This window comes from Globicephala melas, chromosome 5, assembly GCF_963455315.2.
Source record: "Globicephala melas chromosome 5, mGloMel1.2, whole genome shotgun sequence".
Taxonomy (NCBI): Eukaryota; Metazoa; Chordata; class Mammalia; order Artiodactyla; family Delphinidae; genus Globicephala; species Globicephala melas.
In genome coordinates, this window is record NC_083318.1 from 70,540,406 (window position 1) to 70,563,248 (window position 22,843).

Here is a 22,843-nt window from a genome sequence, read left to right on the forward strand (position 1 = left end):
TGTTTAAGAAACAGTCTGCATTTCCAACAATAATAGTCAAGTATTACTGATCATTTACAATGAGTGGATTGAGCACTGTGGCAGCAAAATAATGCTCCCCCCAGAGATGTCCACATCCCGAGTCCCAGAACCTGTGAATAGGTTACTTTACATACCTTACATGGCAAAAGGGATGTTGCAGATGTAAGTTAGGGAATCTGAGATGGGGAAATTATCCTGGATTATTCAGGTGAGCCCACGGTAGTCATGGAATCCTTATAAGCAGAAGAGGGAGGTAAGAGAGTGTGTGTCAGAGCTATGCAGTGTGAGAAAGACTCAATGGGCCATTGCTCATTTTGAAGATGGCAAGGGGCCACAAGCCAAGGAACGCAGGAAGCCTCTAGAAGCTGGAAAAGGCAGAAAACAGACTGGCCCCTAGAGCCTCCAGAAGGAATACAGTACTACCGACACCTTAATTTTAGCCCAGTGAGACCAATTTTGGACTTCTGACCTCCATAACTCTAAGGTACTATATTTGTGTTATTTTAAGCTACCAAGTTGTTATAGCAGCAATAGGAAACTAACACAGGCACCTTACTAAGTATCCTTACTATGGGCATTTATTGAGTTAGCCTTCCAACAATCCCATGAAACAGATGCTATAATTAACTCTTCTTTATGAAGTCTCAGAGGGAAGGAAACCAAAGCTTACAGAAGTTATTTAACTTTACCCAAGAATTGAGTTGGGACATGACACACACCCATACACACACACCCACACACCCTTCTCATTTTGGACAAGGTATACAAGTTAAAAAAAATCAACCGTCATCTGCATGTTAAAAAAATTTATTTTCCTATGATATGAGTTTGAAATTAATTCCTTATCTTTATATCTCTAGCCATGTGGTAACATTTACTTTGCATTTTCTATGTGCCAGGAACTATGTATTTACTCTCTGCTGAAAGTAAATTACAAAATTTAGTAAGAGTTTCTTATCATCGAGATGTTTATAGATTAGTTGGCGGAGACAGGCATGTAGCCTAAAACTACAGACCATGATACAAATGCTTTGAGAATGACAGGCATAGGACAATCCGGTGACAATAATTAGAGAAGAAGTTGTCATTCCATTTGAGAAAGTCAGGAAAGGTTTCTTAGGGAAGAAGATCCTCCATGTAAATCTTAAAAGATGATTAGGGATTTTCTAGGTTTGAGCCTAGAAAATTTGTGGGGAAGAGGGAGTGGTAGTAATAGGGAACAGAGAACTTTCTAGATAGAGCAAAGGGGAAAATATGCAAAAGCTGACTAGCAGGTAGTTAAACATGGCTGGCACACAGGGGACTGGCAAGAGAAAAGGTTTGAAAGGAAGTAGAAACCAGCCTGGGAAGGGTATTCCTGTCATAGGTTTGGAATTGATCTTGTTGTGATAGAGAAATTTTGCAGAGTCTTAAATGGGGTAGAATGTTATAATGATCACTCTGGCAACAGGGTGATGCTTGAAAGGGGCTAAGTCTAGCAGACAGTTAGAAGGCTATTGCAAGAGTCCAAGTGAGAAAAGAAGGACTGAGTCAAGGCAAAAGCAGTGAGAACAAAGGGAACATTTGGGAGAGAGCTTTCAGAGGCAAAATTGTAAGAACATAATGGAAAGAGTCAGAGGTCCCTTCAAGGTTTCCGGTTTGAATTACTGGGTAAATGAAGATATTTACCAAGATGAGGTGGTTGCGTTAGTGTTATTCATCAAATATTTTCAATTCTCTCCCATTCTACTAGGGCACATGCTGGGGTTACATTCTTCTGCCTCATTCTGTCGCTTGATATCTTTGATGTTGGTCAAAGGGTACGAACTTCCAATTATAAGATGAGTAAGTTCTGGGGATCTAATGTACGGCATTGTGATTATAATTAGTGATGCTGCATTTATATACTTTTTTTAAAAGTATAAAAAAAGTATAGAAGTTACTCCAGGGCTCTCTTTCTTTCTTTCTGGCACAATAACCACAAAGGTTCAAGATGATGGCTGGTCCATCAATTTAGTCCTTTAATGACCTGAATAAGCACAGCCCTCCCTGCCATCCTGCAGAGCACATGTTGCAAATGAGAAACTGACCTTCGTTGTTGTTAAGCCACTAATATATTAGAATTATTTGTGTTACACAGCATAGCATAGCCTGCCCTGACTGATACAATAGATAATAGAGAATGAAAAATAAAAGTTGTAGAAGCTTCCTTTTGTTACTGTAATTATTATAAATACACTGAGTAAAAAATGCTATGAAACATTCAAGGGGAAAAAAGTCTAAATCCGGGGCAATCTAAACATTTCCTCCAGAAGGCCTTGCCAGACTTCCCCACAAATGTGCATCTTCTTTGTGTTCCCAGAGCACACTCTGCATATACCACATACACACTCAAGTGAAACTGTCTGTTTTCTTGTCTGCCTCCTCGAAGGTCGGAAGGTACATTATGCATGCCTGAATCTCAAGCACCCAGCAGAATGCTTGGCACCAGTGAAGGTCTCAATAAATACTTGTTGAATGCATGAATGATGAAGGAAGTCATGGGAGAAGATGATATTGTCTAGAGACGTATGGGTGCAAAGTGAGAAGAGAGCTTAGGACAGACACCCCCAAATTTACTGGATAGGTAGAGAAGATGAGCTTATGGAGACAGAGAAAGAGCCGCCAGAAATAGAAGGAAAATTAGAAATGATAATATCCAGGCAAAGCAGAAGAGCATTTCAAGAAGAAGGGAGTAGTCAAGACTGAGCAAGATGATATCTGGGCGTCACATCTGAGTGGAAGAAAGCATTGTTGGCACCAGAAATGAGCATGCTCATTGTGACCAGATGTAAACAAACACAGAGAGAAAGCACAGGCTCTCCGTTTCAAACTCTTGTTCAAACACACATCAGTTCCAAATTCTGCACATTCAAAAGAAGGACATTGGGGGCCTCAGAACAGACTTAGTAGTAGGAAAAGAAGACGAAGAGGAAAAGGTCAGATTGCAGTGGGTTAAGGACTGGATGAAGCATAGAAATCACCTGCGGATCTCATTAGAAGGCAAATTGGCAGGTCTGGAATGGGGCCCAAGATTCCAGATTCTGCGTTTCACACAAACTCCCAAGTGATGCTGATGCTGTATCCATGGACTACACTTTGAGTGCAAGGCTTTAGACTGCTCTTTCCAAAACTTTAGACATAATGCATAACCTCAGGCCTGAGGAATTAACGAAAAAATATCTTGCAGAGCACATGTTGCAAATGAGAAACTGACCTTCGTTGTTGTGAAGCCACTAATATATTAGAATTATTTGTGTTACACAGCATAGCATAGCCTGCCCTGACTGATACAATAGATAATAGAGAATGAAAAATAAAAGTTGTAGAAGGCCTAAGGAAGGCCTCAGGCCTAAGGAATTAACGAAAAAAAACTCTATGTTTTTGCATCTGCTCAGAAGACCAGCATTATTAAAGGAATTTGGAGAATTAAATAAGGAACGTGGAGTCAGGTCATAAAAGAGCATGGAAAATCTTAAGGTTTTGGTGAAAAGAAATCAGGATCTGGGAGGTTTTCCATTTTAAAATGATATTCAAAACACAACACTATAAGTTAGGAAGTTAAGATTCTTATCATTCCAAATTCTTGTAAAAGCCACAAGCTGCTAAGAAATTCGGTAAGAGAAAAACTATATTTAAGTTCAATGATCTCCAGCTCATCTAGCATTTTTGAAGAGGAAAGTCACTTTTATAGAGGAATATTTCTCTTGAGTTCAAGAAAAACAAACTATTTTACCATATTTCCTATACTCCCCACCACTATAATTTCTTTCTTCTTCAATGCGTGACAAAAAGAAAAAATTAATAGGTCCCACATAGACTTTACATAGAATTAAGAAAACTAGGAATAGTAACCTTAGGCCATTCTTAAGCTTAAGGCTAAAACAAAATTTATTTTAGATGTGGATGAGTGGACGAGACTTTGAAACCAAGTCTTCAACAGCTGGGGAAAAAAAAGTTAAGAACATTCTAATGAGATGTGGGGGGGACCATACCTTTGATGAAATGAAATTGAGATGAATAATAGTTTGCAAAAATCAGTGCAGACGTCTGGAGCCTGTGCTCCGCAACAAGAGAGGCCGCGAGAGTGAGAGGCCCGCGCACCACAATGAAGAGTGGCCCCCGCTCACCGCAGCTAGAGAAAGCCCTCGCACAGAAACGAAGACCCAACACAGCCAAAAATAAATAAATAAATAAATTTAAATCATATGGGCTTCTAAGAAGACCTCTGCTTAAAAAAAAAAAAAAAAAAAAATCAGTGCAGACCATACTCCAAAGCACATTTATAAGATACTTGAAATAACTTTCTATTTTTTCCCCTGCCACATTCTCTACCCACGTCAACCCTTTCTCTAGACAGGTGTCAAAAAAACCTTTTAACATCCCCAACCAGCTCAATCACGCCACTCCCCCACTCCAAAATTCTCATGGTGAAGGTCATGGTTAAAGCACCACCCCCTCAGGGAAGGCTTCCCAGACCACGTTCAGACCCTGTCAGACCTTGTCTCAAAGAAACTCTCTTCCTGCATAGGAGTTACCTCTGTGGTAACTAATCAACTGTGTGGTCATTTTTAGGTGTCCCTCCTTCACTGAACTAGGAAGCCCATGAGGATAGGCTGATTCAGGGCTGTGCCCAAGTCCCATAGGATACTGCCTCAAATTTCACAGGCATTCAATAAAGGAATAAACAGTATCAAATTATATCTACTATTTTATGTCTGTTCGATGTTGCTCAACATGTCAACATAATTTTACTTTAAGTGTTGCATATATAATGTTTCTATATTATTTATAAACAATTTAAGGCAGATATCAGTCCAAGGTCTGATCAAGTATTCCATGGTACTAGCTGACTCTTGCAGTCCTGTGATGGAAGCACAACATGTGATGGAAGAATTAAACTGCTAGTTTAGCTCTTATAAGAGAGGAATGAGTCTCTGAAAGTGGCTCTCAGGCCTGAGCCTAACAGTCAAGTGAAACTTGGCATCACACTGCAAATCCAACAGTCGGTCAACTTTACTTCTTCCTAGCTACTTTATTAGCAATTAAACTATACTATGGCAATGGCTTGGTTGTAGGGTTATGGGGTTATAAATTATGGGACTACTATGATGATGGGTCATAGTTCACAGATTTTAGTTCTTACAGATAGAGTTAAAATGAGATAAGGACATTTTTGGTTAATTTTTGAGTGTAAGAGAACTATTTATTAATAAGTTATCTAATATTAGTAATAATATTCATAAGCAAAAACCAATTTTTTACTCTCATAATGAATGTTGTCACCTATAAAAACACTTTCACAATATGATACCATTATATGCAGAATCTAAAAAAATGATACAAAAGAACTTATTTACAAAGCAGAAACAGACTCACAGACTTAGAGGACAAACTTACGGTTACCGGGGGTGAAGGGATAGATTGGGAATTTGGGATTGACATGTACACGCTGCTATATTTAAAATGGATAACCAACAGGACTTCCCTGTGGTCCAGTGGATAAGACTTCACGTTTCCACTGCAGGGAGTGCGGGTTCGATCCGTGGTCGGGAAACTAAGATCCCACGTGCCACGCGGCATAGCCAAAAAAAAAAAGATAACCAACAAGGACCTATGTATAGCACAGGGAATTCTGCTCAATACTCGTATTAACTTAAATGGAAAAGGAATTTGAAAAAGAATAGAATGTATATGTATAACTGAATTACTTTGCTATACACCTGAAACTAACATGTTATTAATCAACTATACTCCAATAGAAAATAAAAAAATTTTTAAAACTAAAATAAATAAATAAAAACACTTTCACAGATATTTCATTTTACTTCCATAACAATTCTCTGAAATGAATAAGAATTATATTCCCCATCTTACAGAGAAGGTAAAGCATGTGACCAAAAGTCACCCATCTAGTAAATGGAAGAGTAAGATGCTAAACCCAGACCTCCTAGCGTTGAGCTTTAAATTCTTTCTTCTAGGTCACATGGCCCTTCAGTATTAGACTATAACTGAAAAATTAAAACCCAGGTATAATACTGTACCTTTCTTACTCTTCATTTTTCTCTTCAATTTCCTTCAAATACCTGAATCTTCATTTTAGAGTCCAAACTAAACTAAATTAAACTAAACGAAACCTTTGTAGCTCCAGCTTCAGTTTAAGGGGTTGAGGAGAGAAACGATTTGCTATTGCTCCTTTCTACAGCCTGCTGCTGAAATAATTATTCAGAAAGTCCAACTCTCTTATCTTCAGAAATCTCTGCCATCTTGACTTTACGCATGCCAGAAGCCCAAAGAGACAAAATTAGAAACGCGTAGTGCATCTGTGTTTATTAGCATAAGGTTTTATTATCTCTTCGTAATCAATAAACTTCCATTATCTCTTTGCCTTTTGAAGCTAGAGCTCCTGTTATGTGGCATTCCAACATCCCTTAGCAACCCTTACAGACCCAGAAATAACTACAAAACTTTGAAAGAGCACGGATTTTAAGCACAAACCAAACAGAACATTCTTAAAAGCAAGCAGAATCTAACGAGGTTTTTTAAACAAAGGTATAAAATGATTTTATCGCTCATTAAAACAACAAACATCTCAGTTATAAAACAGGAAATGTTTATTTGGGCAGATATTACTTAATATATCTATATCAAATCATCTGGTGCAGAACCTATGCAAAGAATGCTTTTGAAGACTGTCTGGAAAACACCCACTTTCTAAAGGTTACCTACATATAAGCCAAAATAGCACTAAGAAATGGTTACAAATTGGTTCACTTCCTAATCTCATATAAGTGATACAAGAAAAATCTACCCCTAGGTATAAGCCCAAGATAAATGAAAACATATGTCCGCACAAAAACTTGAACATGAAGGTTCAGAGCAACATTATTCGTAATAGCCGAAAGATGGAAACAACTAAAATGTCCATCAATTGATAAATGGATTTTTTTAACGTGGTAAATCCGTACAATGGAGTATTATTTCACCATAAGGAATGAAGTACTGATAGATAGTAAAACATGGATGGACCTTGAAAATATTATGTGGAGTGAAAGAAGCCAGTCACAAAACCCACATATGGTCATATGAAATGTCCAGAATAGGGGAATCTATAGAGACACAAAGTACATTAGTGGTGGCTTAGGGCTGGAGCACAGGGGAGACAGAAAGATGGGAGGGTGACAGCTAAAAGGGAATAGAGTTTCTTCTTGAGGTAATGAAAATGTTCCAAAATTGACTGTGGTGATGGTTGAACTTACCTGTGAATATGTTAAAAATTACTGAATTACACATTTTAAATGGGTGAATTGTATGGTGTGTAAATTAAATTTCAATAAAGTGATAAAAATGTTTAAATGAATATATAAATAAACCCCATTAAAGCACTGTTTTAATAGCACCCTGCCTCTTCTCAGAGGCCTCTAAGCTCTGAAGCACTTAAAAATGGGTTTTAAACTTATATTAGCATTCCACCCTGAGATTAAAAGGAAATATTCTTCACAGTGTGTGAGCCATTCCACACAGTGTTCTGAGAATGAGAATGTTAAAAATGACAGGGGGGCTTCCCTGGTGGCGCAGTGGTTGCGATTCCGCCTGCCGATGCAGGGGACGCGGGTTAGTGCCCCGGTCCAGGAAGATCCCACATGCCGCGGAGCGGCTGGGCCCGTGAGCCATGGCCGCTGAGCCTGTGCATCCGGAGCCTGTGCTCCGCAACGGGAGAGGCCCCAACAGTGAGAGGCCCGCGTACCGCAAAAAAAAAAAAAAAAAAAAAAGACAGGGTTATGACTGAGGGAGCGTCTACCAGACAGACCCTCCCAGACATAACAACTATAAACTCTGGACAAAACACAAAAAAGCAACGACCCAACGGTACTGGAAAGGAAACAAAAGCAGGCCAAGTCTGGAGGGGAGGCGAGTCCTGGAAGAAGAGAGGGGCAGAGGCGAGTTTCAGGGTTTTGTCCTGCCTTTAGCCCGAGAGCAGGCCAGAGCTGGCACCACGTGGAGCAGGGCGATTAAAACCCCAATAGAAAACCTGCAGACTTCCTGGGCCGAGGCATTTTCTGTCCTCTTCCTACTTGTCACCCTGTGACCTCTGACCATCTCTCTGCCTTTGGCTTCTGTGGAACCCAGCATTTCCCGGTTCCTTTCCTTCTTCTCCAACAACACTTCCGGTATCTCTTGATGCTTCCTCTTTCCTTGTCTCCCCTAAACACCGGCATCCTCCAGGGCTATGCCCAAAGATTTTTTTTTTTTTTTTTTTTTTTTTGCCGGTACGCAGGCCTCTCACTGTTGTGGGCTCTCCCGTTGCGGAGCACAGGCTCCGGACACGCAGGCTCACCGGCCATGGCTCACGGGCCCAGCCGCTCCGCGGCATGTGGGATCTTTCCGGACCGGGGCACAAACCCGTGTCCCCCGCATCGGCAGGCGGACTCTCAACCACTGCGCCACCAGGGAAACCCATATGCCCCCAGCTTTTAATCAGTGCCCTTTCTCCTAACAGTTCATCTACTCGCGCTGCTTCCACTGAGACTCCCATATTCATAACTGCACTCAGGCTCCCTTCTCAGCTTCCCTTCTGGATAGTTCCAGCGGGGTGAGAGTTAAATTCTAAAGTCAGCACAGAAGCCAGAAATCACACAGACTCACCATTTCCCTTGAAATTCCCTTAGGAAGGTAAGGTGTTGGACTCTTACAGTCCTCCATTTCTTGGCCCAGCTTGCACTGCTGAATTTGCTCACCATAAATGCCCTTAAACTATGATTCCACTGTATTTAGTTGTTCCACAAGTCTCTCCAACTTAACATGTCCTAACTGAACTTCCAGCCTGCCCTCCATCTACCTGCATCCCTCTCCTCCGCCTTTACTTCCTACGTTAACAGGTGGCACCAAAATCAACCTGGTTGCCCAAGCTAGAAATCGGAGAGTCAACCTTGACTTCTCTTTCTCCCTCATGCCAAAATCCAATCTGTCTTGATTTCCGTTGATTTTAGTGCACCAAATGCTTTAATCTAAGCCCTTATCATCTTTTTCTTAGATAATCGCCAGTCACCAAATTGTCTCCCTGCCTTCATTTCTTTATGCCTCCAGTCCCCTATAGTGTATCCAGGTCTTTTGTCTTTTGAAAATGCAAACACAATCAGATTTCTCCCCGCTGGGAAAGATCCTCCAATGGTAAACCACCACCCAGAGCAGTAGAAACAGCTCTTGGGCTTCCCTGGTGGCGCAGTGGTTGAGAGTCCGCCTGCCGATGCAGGGGACACGGGTTCGTGCTCCGGTCCGGGAAGATCCCACATGCCACGGAGCGGTTGGGCCCGTGAGCCATGGCCGCTGAGCCTGCGCGTCCGGAGCCTGTGCTCCGCAATGGGAGAGGCCACAGCAGTGAGAGGCCCGCGTACCGCAAAAAAAAAAAAAAAAAAACAGCTCTTATAAATCATGCTAATTTTAATTTTAACTTCATTTATCTTTAATAATGGCATCACTTACCAACAAAGGACAGCAGGATCACCAGCAGGACAATGAGAGCACAGATACATGGAATCAGGACCAGCAATAGGAAACGAAGAATATTGACAGTCGCCAGCTTCTGAGAGCAACCATCACCCATGGTATCATCATCTGCTCCCAAGACCTAAAGTAGGAGAGGAAAATGAAACATGGTTTTAATATTACAAAGCAACTCAGTACATGGTATGACATTTTAGAGTACAGCTATCCATTTAGAGAAGCAGCATTCCTAAGAGATTTTCCTCCGTGCATTTTAGGGCATGAAATGAGGTTAGTCACCAAATCACACTAATAAATGAACAAGTAACTACAAATCACATTCAGGGAAGAGCAAATCATCTATTTCTGAAATGTTTTTCAGGAGTATATGAACTTATAACGATATTCCATCTTGATTTTTTTTTTAATGTATCTGCTAATTTGGTATTATTCCAAAGGGCTGTTCTTACCATGGCAAGAACTCACCTTGACCTAGAACTCTAAGCAAAGAGTGCCTAATACAGTGATAAAATACTGGTGAGTAGTTGTGGACAGGGCATTATCCAGACTTCATTCTTGTTTTGCTCATTAGTCCTAACCCAAATCTGCATGAATCTAGATCAAATAAGTTTTTTGTTTGTTTGTTTTGTTTTTTGCGGTACGCGGGCCTCTCACTGCCGTGGCCTCTCCTGTTGCAGAGCACAGGCTCCGGACGCGCAGGCTCAGCACCCATGGCTCACGGGCCCAGCCGCTCCGCGGCATGTGGGATCTTCCCGGACCAGGGCACGAACCCATGTCCCCTGCATCAGCAGGCGGACTCTCAACCACTGCGCCACCAGGGAAGCCCCAAATAAGTTTTTAACCATTAATAATTCAGCAAGATTGAATATTACTGACCATGTATTTAGTGGCAAGTTGAACAGTGAAAAGGAGCCTGTTCTGTTGGCCACTGACAGGATGCCCTCCACTGTCCACACTGCCCCTGCAGCCCATCCATTTGTGAGAGAATGATGAGATGCAACGGAGATGGTTCAACGAGATAAAGTTCTTGTCTTCAAATTCTTTAAATTTTGCTTAGCTCAATCTCTTGCCAGAAACAATGTCTGGAAATTCATTTATTGCAACTGCCTTAGGGGAGTAATTTTTTCAACAGAGATGGAATTAAAAGTGATTTGAGTCACTATGAGCAACTCTTCTGATCCCATTAATGAAGATGTTTCTCATGGTTCTCTCTTGGACTTCTGACTCTCCTTGCCTTTCCCTCTCTGACAGTTTCAGAGCTTGAACTACAACCTTGGTGTACCCAGCTCTTGAATCTCGAGTCCTGAACTTACTTTCAAGTTAGATCATATATTTCTGATGCCTAGTACATAGCATCATCTCTTCTCAACATGTCCAAAACCAAACTAATCTCCTTCTTTATCCATTACCTTCAAACTAGTTCTCCTGACTTCCATATTTGTGCTAAAACAAACTCCACTATTCCTATAATCTCGAGACTCTGGACTTTTCCATCATCCCCCCATGCTATTCATTACCAAGTTTTGTTGGTTCTTCCTCTGTAAGAAAAATCTAATTTTTTAAATTGAATGACCTTTGAGAAAGAGCTTTATCAAAATCAAGAAGTTGTCCTAATCAATGATCCTGCATTTGATCCTTTCTGGTATATAACTAGTACCTGATAATTTCCCACGGATAAAAAGGCAACTTTGATGAGTTCTTCTGAATTGCAAAGCATATGTGATTCTCCATTTCTGCTTTATTCCTCCTACATCAAAATGAGTTCTGGTTCACTAACACATATTGCAAGCAGTATTCACTACATACACTGATGTGATGACACCCTCTGTAATTTTAAGAATTCTCCATGGGAGACATTATTTGAAAGAACGTATGCTGTTAGCTTAAGAATGGCTTGATTTCCTAGATTAATGTCTTTACTGACCCATTCCCTTTGAACCTGGTTTAATTGACCAGCCAACGTGAGTTGATTCAGAGTTAATTTACAATTAAGTGGCAGGAGGAGGTCATGGAAAGGACGTGACCTACCAGTTGAACCATGAGCTGGAGTCAGGCAATCAGAGGCTCCTCACCCCCTCTTCTGTCCTTAGAATGTATGTTACACCCACTGTTCCCACAGCCAAAGCCATTTTCAAGGACACAGCCTTGAGAGAGCAATGCGCTGTTGAGACCATCTGGATGGTATACATGACTGCATCCCGTTATGTCTTCTATATAAACTCTTAAGATTCTGGCAGGCATGGAGCTCTAATCACCTTGCAGCTGTCCAAGACAAACCTTGCATGTAAGTTCCCTTGCTTATTAAAACTGCCATCTACCAATCTGGAGTCATCTGCCTCTTTCTTCAGTCTCTCCTTGCCTTCCGTATATGAGGGTCAGTTTCAGATTTCACCCAATGTGATCTAACACACTGACACAATATAATATAAGATCTGCTATAGCACATTGATTATAACACCAGCATTGGGTGGGTGGTACCCTTTGAGGCTTGGATATAACATTTACCTGTAAAAAGCCAGTGTGGGGCTTCCCTGGTGGAGCAGTGGTTAGGAATCCTCCTGCCAATGCAGGAGACAGAGGTTCGAGCCCTGGCCTGGGAAGATCCCACGTGCCGTGGAGCAACTAAGCCAGTGAGCCACAACTACGGAGCCCGAGTGCCACAACTACTGAAGCCCGTGTGCCGCAGGGAAGAGTAGGCACTGCTCGCCACAACTCGAGAAAGCCTGCGTGCAGCAACGAGGACCCAATGCAGCCAAAAGTAAATAAAATAAATAAATTTAAGGCCACACGTAGATAAGGAAGTAAGGGCCACAGACCAAACCACAGGTCTAATGGCGACCCAGGATAAACCACACAGAACCTGTGTGGAGTCCAACAGAGCCCCAGATGTAGTTCAGGAACCAAGAGGTCTTTCAAGATCAAACACAGCCCTAAAAAAAATTATAAAAAATAAATTAAAAAAGCCAGTGTGGAACTACAGCTCAACAGAAACAGTAGCAGAACTGACTTATTTACTTCATTTACTCAACAAGTAGTTATTGAACACCTACTAATTATAATAAGCATAGTGATGGATATAATAACGATTTAAGACCAACTGTCCCTCCAAAGCTCACAGTCTTGTAGGAGAGATAAGATATGTATGTAAATAACTACATTTCGAGGTAGCAAATGATGAGCACCATGAGATTTATAGGAATTCAAAAGATAGGAATACGATTTCTTGCTGGAGGATCAGTTAAGACATTGTAGGGAACCAGCACTTGAACTAGCCATGATTCTGAGAAAAGTATCCCTGAAAAGCCCTGTTACAGCTTAAAAGAGTGGTAAAATACATGCAGAGAGGTAAAGAGTTATGAACTTTCTTTGGCTTCCACAACAATGGAAAAGCTTTCTTGGTTAAGGTGGGTGGTCACAGGAGCACTATAGTGATAATCTTCTTGGGTGGCAGATGCACAACGGCCTCAGTGCTATGTGGAATCCTGTGTCCAAATACATCTCATTTAGCATTCATAAGAGAAGAATCAGTAGGGAACGTGCTAGAGGCTCATTTTAATATCTTATATAAGTATACCAACAAGTATTTGACCTCCAGGAACCATATTCATGATTAGTGCAAATGCTTTCTCCAATAACTAGGAAATTGATTCCTTTTATGAAGGGGAGAAGAGGAAGAAATACTTACAAGAAATTCAGAACTAAGAAATACTTAGAAGAAATCTCAGCACTTTCCTCAAGTGCGTAACTTTTCTCTTGCACTCATGGCCACTTAAGACTATTGCTATAAATCCTGCATTATTCAGAGGCCCTTTGAGGTTCCTCTGAATATAATGCAACTCTCAGACTTTACTGTTGGGTGAATAATGCCAGATGAGATAAACTGCTAGGACAATTCCTAAGCTTCATTTCAGTGGACTCAACAACCCTCTCTCCAGAAGGTACCCTTTTCCAGAATCTACCCTCCACATACTAGAAACCGTAAGCTAAGCACAGGCACAAGCATTCCATGGTGCAGGCAGGGAGCAATGCATCTTGTTGACCTGCACATATTTCAAATATGTAGTTCTCATGTTTTATTAATCCTGTTGGTGAAAGCTCATTTCTTGTGTCTTAAGAACTACATTGATTTTTAAAGGTGTCGTGTTGGCTTATGTAACATATATGGATACAATCTACCTGACTGGGACATCTCCTTGAGTCATTCGTTCCATTGGGAGACCTTCTCATCTGTCTCTTGTACATTCTTTATTGTGCTTGCCTCCTGGCTTAGTGATTCAACTTTTTTTCACAACAGCCATTCTCTCTCTCATTTTTAAATATACAGTTGGTTTACAATGTTGTATTAGGTTCAGATGTACAGCACAGTGACTCAGTTATACACACACACACACACATATATATACACATATATATTCTTTTTCAGATTCTTTTCCATTATAGGCTATTATAGAATATTGAGTAGAGTTCCCAGTGCTATACGGTAGCTCCTTGTTGGTTATCTATTTTATATATAGTAGTGTGTAATCCCAAACTCCTAATTTATCTCTCTCCCCCTTCCCTTTTAGTAATCATACGTTTGTTTTCTATGTCTGTGAGTCTATTTCTGTTTCGTAAATAAGTTCATCTGTATCATTTTTTTAGATTCCACATATGAGCAATATCATATGCTATTTGTCTTTGTCTGACTTCACTTAGCATGATAACCTCTAGGTCCATCCATGTTGCTGCAAATGGCATTATTTCATTCTTTTTTATGGCCGAGTAATATTCCATTTTGTGTTTTTGTGTGTGTGTGTGTGTGTGTATCACATCTTCTTTATCCATTCATCATGACAGCCATTCTCTGAGTCTTTCAGGACCTACTGTCCATTGATCCCTCTATCTTCTCCCACTTGATCAACTCTCTCCTTTCTTCATTTCTCTATATATCTTTTTAAAAATCTTTGGACCATTATTTCAGTGAGACTCTTGCTGATGCCCTGAACCCCCTTACCCCTCTGGATTTTCTTCTCACCTATCTTGTAAAAGCCAACATGAGATGAATCCAACAATCTTCTCTCTCTGTATCTACACTTGGACAGTTGAATGTGGCTGTAAAAAGTCACGCAACAGGACTACTTGATTGCTAATTTAAAGTCTTTTCTATTCTCCTCAAACTATCTTTTCCCACTCTTCTGCCCTCACTTTCAGAAGAGGATCCACCCCTATTCCCACCCTACAGAGAGAATAAAAACCATCAAATGGGAATTGCCTCACCTACCTAAATTTCAGCACACACACCTGCTCATTTATAGACCCTTCTCTCCTGTAGAGATGCTATTTAAGACTCTTCCTATTCAAGACTAATCCTTCCACATTTGCTACAGACTTCATCTCCTCCTCTCTTCTCAGGAATTTGCCATCTTAATTCTCCATTGAATCATATATCCGATCTCGATTTACCTCTCTTTCCCCCTCTCCCCTCTCTTCCCCTCCCTCTATCTCCTATATCACTGCCGTCAGCTTTTTACTATGTTAAGGTCTCTCCTGGTTATTTTTTAAATCCCTTCTCAAGCCTATATTCCACTTCAGGCACAGTCCTATCTCTCTCCTTCTTTCTCATCCAAAATGATCTCACAGTTCTGAATACTTATTGTCCAAGTTTCCTCACTTACCGCCTACTCTTGTGACCACTACAGTTTGGCATCCACTTCTGTCACTGCACCAAAAGAGCCTTTGCTACGGTCACCATTGACCTCCCTGTTGCTCTACTGAAATGATATTTTTCAATCATCCTTGTAATGACATCTCAGTATCATTTGACAGATTAAATTCTCAGTTAGCCACTCCCATCTTCTTCAAGCACTTTCTTCCTTTGACTTCTCTTTCTGCTCCCTCACTGGTCACTCCTTCTCTTTCTATAAACTTTTTTCTCCCATCCGCTTTCTCCAGGCAATGCCACCCACACAAATAGCATCAATTGACTTACATCTCTAAATAGCAAGCACAGAGTTTTCCTCTGTACTCCAGACCTTTGTATCCAACTGGCCATTTGACATCTCCCCAGTGGATGCTGCAAAAGTACCTCAAACCCCACATGTCTGGCCAAATAAACAATCTCCATCCCCACATCTAGTAATCTCCCATGGTTCCCTATCTCAGGAAGAGATAATTGAGCACCCACTGTGTGTCAGGCACTGTTTGGACACCTGGATACAACCCTCTGCAAAGCAAAACTCTCCAGCCTCATAGACTCTACATCCGACTAACAACGGCCATCACGTCTCACCTGGAATCCTGCAAATGCCTCCCCCTGTCTGGTTCACCTCCATCTATTCCTGCACTCCCTGATTTGTTCTCCACACTATAGCCAGAGTGAGAAAGAGGCTGTGTATCATGGAATTACAGAAAAAGGAAACATGAAAAATGATCCCCAAACTGAACTCATTCAGGAGATTCAGAGCCTGGAACCAGAGCTGATTATGAGAACCATGTACCCAGTGGATTGGCAGAGACCTGGGGAGGGCTTTGGACACCCACAGGGGTATAGTGGGTTTCAAGTCCATTTTATGAGGATTCCAAAGGTCAAGAAGACCATAGCTAATATTTCAGGTACATTTGTCTTTATCCTGTCCTACCTTCCTGCAGTTTTTTACTTCATTAACACTTGGTACATTCTTGGGAATACTTCCACGGCTGCAAATGGCAGAAACTGCTTGTGAACAAGGAGATACCTGCCCATGGATCCCTCAGATGGAATATTCCCTCCCAAGGCTGGGGCCAGGACTCACCAAAGAGCCAATGAACCAGAAATATCTGACTGGGGATATTAGAGATGAAAAGAGCTGCTACCAACCAGGTTAGGACAAAGCAGACGTTCAGCCCAGAAGGAACTAAGTACCTTCTTAGGGACAACAGCCTTGCTGCCCTCCACAGCCCCCCTCATTCCGAGTGGGGTAAGTGACTGGGAACTATACACGTTGCTCTCACTCTGATTGCTGGGTTATGTAAGAACTATTTTCCAATCAATCAGGTGGACCTGCCTGCATGATAAATTGTGCATTTTAAATATAGAGAGCGGGGGTCAGCAAACTACAGCCCATGGGCCAAACCCAGCCACTGCCTGTTTTATCCCTAAAGTTTTATCGGCAGACAGCTCTGTTCATTCATGCAGATATTGTTATAGCTGCTCTCCTGCTACAGCAACAGCACTGAGTAATTTCAACAGAGCCATGTGGCCCACAAGGCCTAAAATATTTACTATCTGGCCCTTTCCAGAAGAAGTTTGCCAACACCTGATAGAGAGTATCACTCTATACCTGCATGCATGGATATTTTAAATTCTACAAATGTAATATGATAACCAAATCAAATTATAAATTCTCCTAAGAATATATCACGTTATCTCTTACTAGGGCCCTTAATGAAGCCTGATATAATTGTACAGGTGGCAAACTGACAGATAAAACTGCCTAATTATTGCTGTTAACCCAATACATGGTTACTCCAAAAAGGGTCAAAGATAAAATTAATCTTCAAAATCAAAAAAATTATCCAGACTTTTAATATATTACATTAGAAGAAGAAAGGAAAGCATGAGTTTTAGGGATATTCAAACTGAAATAGGACTGCAACATGCATTATAAACTATAAGAACCAACAAACACTCATAAGATTATAAAGCTAGAAAGTACAAATTTATTCCTGCTTCTGTAAAAACATAATCATAGCATAAGTAATACTAATTCAGTTGTATCTCTCTGTATGTGTGCAAATATTACCCTTTTCTCATCAGTGTATGCCCAGCACCTAGAACACCATCAGGAATGGATTAATATCTGTGAATAAATAAATGAATTCAATCACCTAAACAAAAATTTCTCTGTACATAACTATGTAAATAACTCCTTTTTTTTTTTTAATGACACATGCCTTACAGAGTCTATTCTTGAATTTGCTAAAAATACTTGGAGGAGAAAATGTATTTGGTAAAATAGTAAAAATATTTCCTTTCAGGGAAAATATACTAAAAATTAATAACATCAGTTTTTACTGGAACTATTAGTGCAACTCCATGCTCAAATTTCCTATTATGAACTTTGAAGTCAGTTAGAAAATATTGTGTTTCAGAAAGAAAATTGCCATGAATTTTATTACAGAAAAATTTTTTCAACACTACCTATGTTAAGAACATGAAACTATATTAACCCCATAAATGAGAGATCCCCAGACATTCTGGGTTCACAGCACCATCAGTGTCTAGGTAATTTTTTCAGTGGTCCTAGGCCAAAAGAAATGCCTAACAGTTCCATTTATTTATTAGCCTGGTCCAACAATTTTATAAGTACTTATATCCTAAAGCTTAGTAGCCATTTGAAAACATACTACACATAAGTTAAAATTTTTAAATATTGGGTTGGTCAAAAAGTTCATTCTGGTTTTTCCATAACATCTTAAGGAAAAACCAGAACAAACTTTTTGGCCAATCCAATATTTTCATGTCATTCTTAAATAACCACAATTACTTACACTAATGGGGTATGTGCATCTGTTGGGCACTGCACAACACCTCAAACCTCAGAATCAAACTAGAAACCACCACCACTCATTGCCTGTTCCACGTGGATTTTTGCCTGGTACGACTTTCTACACAGCAACCACCAAGAACGCAGCTTTATGAAGATAGGATGACATCAAAAGGAATATAGCGCAATCTAATGTTGAAACTGTGAACTACCTCAAGCTAGTATTTCATTCGGTAACCAACAGATGTCAAGTATCACTAGATTTCCCTCAAAAATTGAAAATAACCAGCAGCCTCTGTGAGTCACTGCAGTGTCTTGGGGTACTTCAGCACAGAGTTTGGAAATCATGGTTCTAGACTATCTATTTCTTCCACATCCATCTGCTTAAATCCAAATCCTTAAAGAAGTAACTCATATTTCTTCTCATGCAGGAAGCCTTCCTTGACTACCCAGACAGAAGTAATCTCTCTGAGGCAGACTCCCAGCTCCTATTCTTTCCTTTGATCTTCGAAACAGAACCCTAAATTTTAGAATAAAGACAGCACTTAGAATTAAGACAGCATTTCCCAGTCTCTTTTGGAGATGTGTGAGGCCATGTGACCACGTTCTTGACCATGGGATGAACTTGGAAATGGCAAATACGACTTCCAGGAAATATTCTCCAAGACTGGAGTATTGTCCCTCCTCCCTGCTGGCTGGAATATAGATATAATAGCTGATGATCAAGCAACTATCTTGGACCCAGAGATGAAAGCTGTAGGCAGAGGATGGCTGGGTAGCAAGAAAGAACGAACCAGGATCCCTGATGGATTTGTGAAGTTGCCCCATCAGTCCTAAACTGCTTACTTTCAGGCTACATTTATAGGGGAAAAGAATAAATTATTTCTTGTTATATCACTTTCAATCTGAATATTCTATCACTTGCAGCTGAAGCATTTTAACTGGACTATGGCATTTACCACTCTCTACTTTGGATCATGGTCATTATGTACACACTAAAATTACTAAACTATAATCTCAGGAGGTAAAGATCCATGTTTAATTCATTCAACAAATAGCCCAGACCATTATTTTTATCCCTTTTTATTTTAGTTCCTGGTATATAGTAGGATCAGAATAGATGTATATTGTCTCAATTAAATAAATGACTCACAACGAAAGGTCAGTAAAATTTCCCAAGAAAAGTTATAGGTTTTTGATATACTTACTTTTGATGGAAGGGAGGGAAAAAACTATTAAAAGTTCTCTTTAAACACCATACATACATCTAGGCTTTTCATGCTCAGTAATGTAACCATCAAGTTTGTTTACTCACTGCAGCTACAGTGGATGATCTCCTGTTAATAAGAAGCTCGGTGCCTTTTATATGTCGTCAATCAGGATAAGTTCAGAATAAAAATTTACAGCTTCATAAATTACAAATTAGAAATTTGCAAGTACAAATCACTAGTGTGACAGCCAAAATGTTTTCAAACAGGGATTAATAGGAAGTAAACAATACAAAGTAAAGTTGGTGGAAACATGGGCAATCGCTTCCCAGTCCCCTTAGAGACCCCACATTCTCCACCTACTTCAACAATCTCCTAACTGGTTTCCCCATATCCTCACTTGTCCCCTTTCAAACTCCACACTGTAGCGCAAATGATCTTTTCAAGATGCTCATTGGGATGTGTCACCTCCCCGCTTAAAACCTTCCAGAGACTTGAGAGACAAAGACCAACTTCCCTAACATGGTGTTGAGGACAATGCTTCTCAAATTTCAATGTGCATGTGAATCATGTGGGGAGAATCTGATCCAATAGGTGTGGGATGGGGCTTGAGATTCTGCATTCCTTACCAGCTCCCAGCTGATGCTGACGCTGATGGTGTGAGGACCATACTTTGAGTAGCAGGATCTGGAGACCCTCTAGGTGTGCCCCATCTATACCAGGCTCATTGCACACCACTCATGCCCACCCTCCTCTCTCCACACCGGCCACCTGGCTCTTCCCAGTACCCCATAATCACTCTCTGCCTGGAATGGCCTCCACCCAGCCCCCACCTGCCGGAGTCACTCAGGATTCAGCCTTAAACATCAACTCATGACCCATGACTAGTTCAGTCTCTCGGCCCTTTATCCCAGTTATGATTTACATGTGTTTGTATGATCATTAGATTATGTTGGTTATTCCTGCTAGGCTGTAGGCTCCATGAGCTCAGGGACCATGTTGGGTTTTGCTTCTCATTGTAACCCCAGTATTTTAAAAGGGCCTGGCTTGTAGTAGGCACTCTAGAAATATATTAAAATAATAAATACACTCTTCTAATCTGCCCTCCCATCGTCAGAAGAGTCTTAGAAATACAAGGAATTGAATGCTTCTGAATAATTATTACAGTCATAATAATAATAGTAACAATAACAATATGGCCAAACACCCGTTGAGCACTTCCCATGAGCCAGGCACTCCTCTAAATGCATTATATATGGAAATGCTCACAACAGCTCTACTAAGTGGTTGCTATTACCATACCCATTTACAGAAGAGGAATTTGAGGCTCTTTGTGAGTAATTTAATTAAAATAATTCAAGTTAATGAAGAAAAAAGGCAGAATCTAAAGCGATTCCCTTTTCTGAAACTCAGCAGGTGACTAGAGAGCCCATGGTTTTTAATTTGGCTTGAATTCTAGACCATAGCTTTCAGAGCTTCCTGAAACACACCATCTCTTCTCCATCTCTGTCTACAAAGATAGACTAAGCTTTCCCCCACTGAGCCATGCAGGGCTGACCCCGGATGACCCCAAACCTATGAAGGACCAGATCTCATAGCATAGTCATTGTGGGGCTTTTGATCCTCCTTCCAAGTCAGACATGGCCTAATGGAGGATGACAACTCACTGTAGCTCGACAATGGGAACTACGTCTTAGAAATGGCCTCTCTGTGGTTTTTCTTAATTTCTTTCTAGAGCTCACTTTTCAACATTATCTTAAAAACCTTCACCTAATTATCTAATAAAACCTTAATTACCTGGAATCTTTAATTACAGAAGTTTTCTACTCTATCTTTCGGGGACGTGGAAAATGATAAGAAAATAAGCAAATTATCAAGAATTTATAAAATATTGCCAGAGAATGAAATGGAATTCCAGAAAATGTGGACTCTTCGACAACTTCTATAGCTTAGAATACTTTGCCCTGAGAATGACATGCAAGTATTGGCCCTAATCATCAGTTTTCAAAGATTTGCTTAGTACACTGTAAGACAGTGTAAGAAAAGTCATTTTCAATAGTAAAGATTGAAATAGAAAGGAGGTCCAAGTTTTTATTTAATAATATCAAAAATCTAGTTAACAACAACAAAAAAAACTCCTATTCCTTGACCATCCCAAAGTTTTGGTACACATATGCCATTTTGGCCTACAGGAGCTCTGTAAGTTACAATATTCACCTAATGATACCATCGACAAAGAGATTAACATCAGCTTACTACTTTTAAGGTACAGCATCAGTCATAAGAGATATATTGATATTTTTATTTCAAATAGGATAGGTTTAAATTACAACCAAAGATCAGGCAGACTTTAAGTAGTATATAAACTGGTTCTGATCAACAGAGTATTTCGAAATGTGAAGGGTAATCCTACCTTTATAATGTGACGCTATACTATCGATTTTCTGAAATACCAAAATGATTATATTCTTAAATACAATTACGAAATTATGTAGACTTGGGTAATACAGGATGGTTAGGTAACACTTACGTCTGTGACCCTCAGGTGCACAAATATTACTACTACCCAAAGGTTGTCCAAATCCATGTGTTAGTAAAATTCTATTCATTGCTTTGAAGTCTATGATATGATCAAGTCAAAATACCAAAATATTCTTAATGAGAGTGCTTTTTTTTTTTTTTTTTTTTGCGGTACGCGGGCCTCTCACTGTTGTGGCCTCTCCCGTTGCGGAGCACAGGCTCCGGACGCGCAGGCTCAGCGGCCATGGCTCACGGGCCCAGCTGCTCCACGGCATGTGGGATCTTCCCGGACTGGGACACGAACCCGTGTCCCCTGCATCGGCAGGCGGACTCAACCACTGCGCCACCAGGGAAGCCCGAGAGTGCATATTTTAATGGATGGGATTGTATGCAAAATGATGGCAAAATTCAGTGACCATCTGTCTACCACAAAAGATTTGCTTACAGTGTTAAAAACAATTAAGAAAGATCCATCCAAAATCAACATTATGTATTGGCTTGAGGCTCACTGAGCACCCTAGCTCTTTAGGCAGGAAGGCAGTGAACTGCAAATGCCCTCGCACTTTGCCGTTTCCACAATGCAACAGCCTGCCTTGAGGACAAGGTCACTCCAACTGGTGTGGCCTGAACAGGACACCGAAGCTCCCCCTAAGCTCTGCGGAAATGTTACACTGTCATGTATTAATATCCGTACATTCCAGAAGAAAGGCAGACACTAAGACTCTACTGGCTGATAGGTAATCAGCTTGGAACACTGTCCTGCACACAACACACAACCGTCAGTCCAAAATGTGATCTGAATTGCTGTTTCAGTATTAGAGATGGAGCTTCTCCAACCCACCTCCTCTCTCTGTCCACTGAGGAAAATCGATCAAATGTTACCCCCTTATTTAAGAAGGGGAAAACCTGCCATTGTTAGATGCTTTCCTCTCTGTTCTCAATAAACTGTGAAACCATCCCTTACATGGATTGAGAGTAGATTTATTGAGTAAGAGATCAGTGATTTAGCTACTTCTCAAACCAGGCATCTGTCAGTTCTCGCTCATACTAGCTCCCACTCTACCAAGA

At 40.6% G+C, this 22,843-nt stretch overlaps 1 protein-coding gene across 4 annotated transcripts in view; it reads right to left on the minus strand.

Moving 5' to 3' along the window:
* The window catches only part of CORIN (corin, serine peptidase), a 254,774-nt gene that overhangs the window by 209,003 nt on the left and 22,928 nt on the right, over positions 1-22,843 (minus strand). For all 4 annotated transcript variants that reach the window (XM_030880459.2, XM_060299302.1, XM_060299301.1 and 1 more), the window contains one exon: positions 9,523-9,667. In XM_030880459.2, coding sequence (XP_030736319.2) covers positions 9,523-9,667 — 145 coding nt within the window. The remainder of the gene's footprint in view (positions 1-9,522; positions 9,668-22,843) is intronic.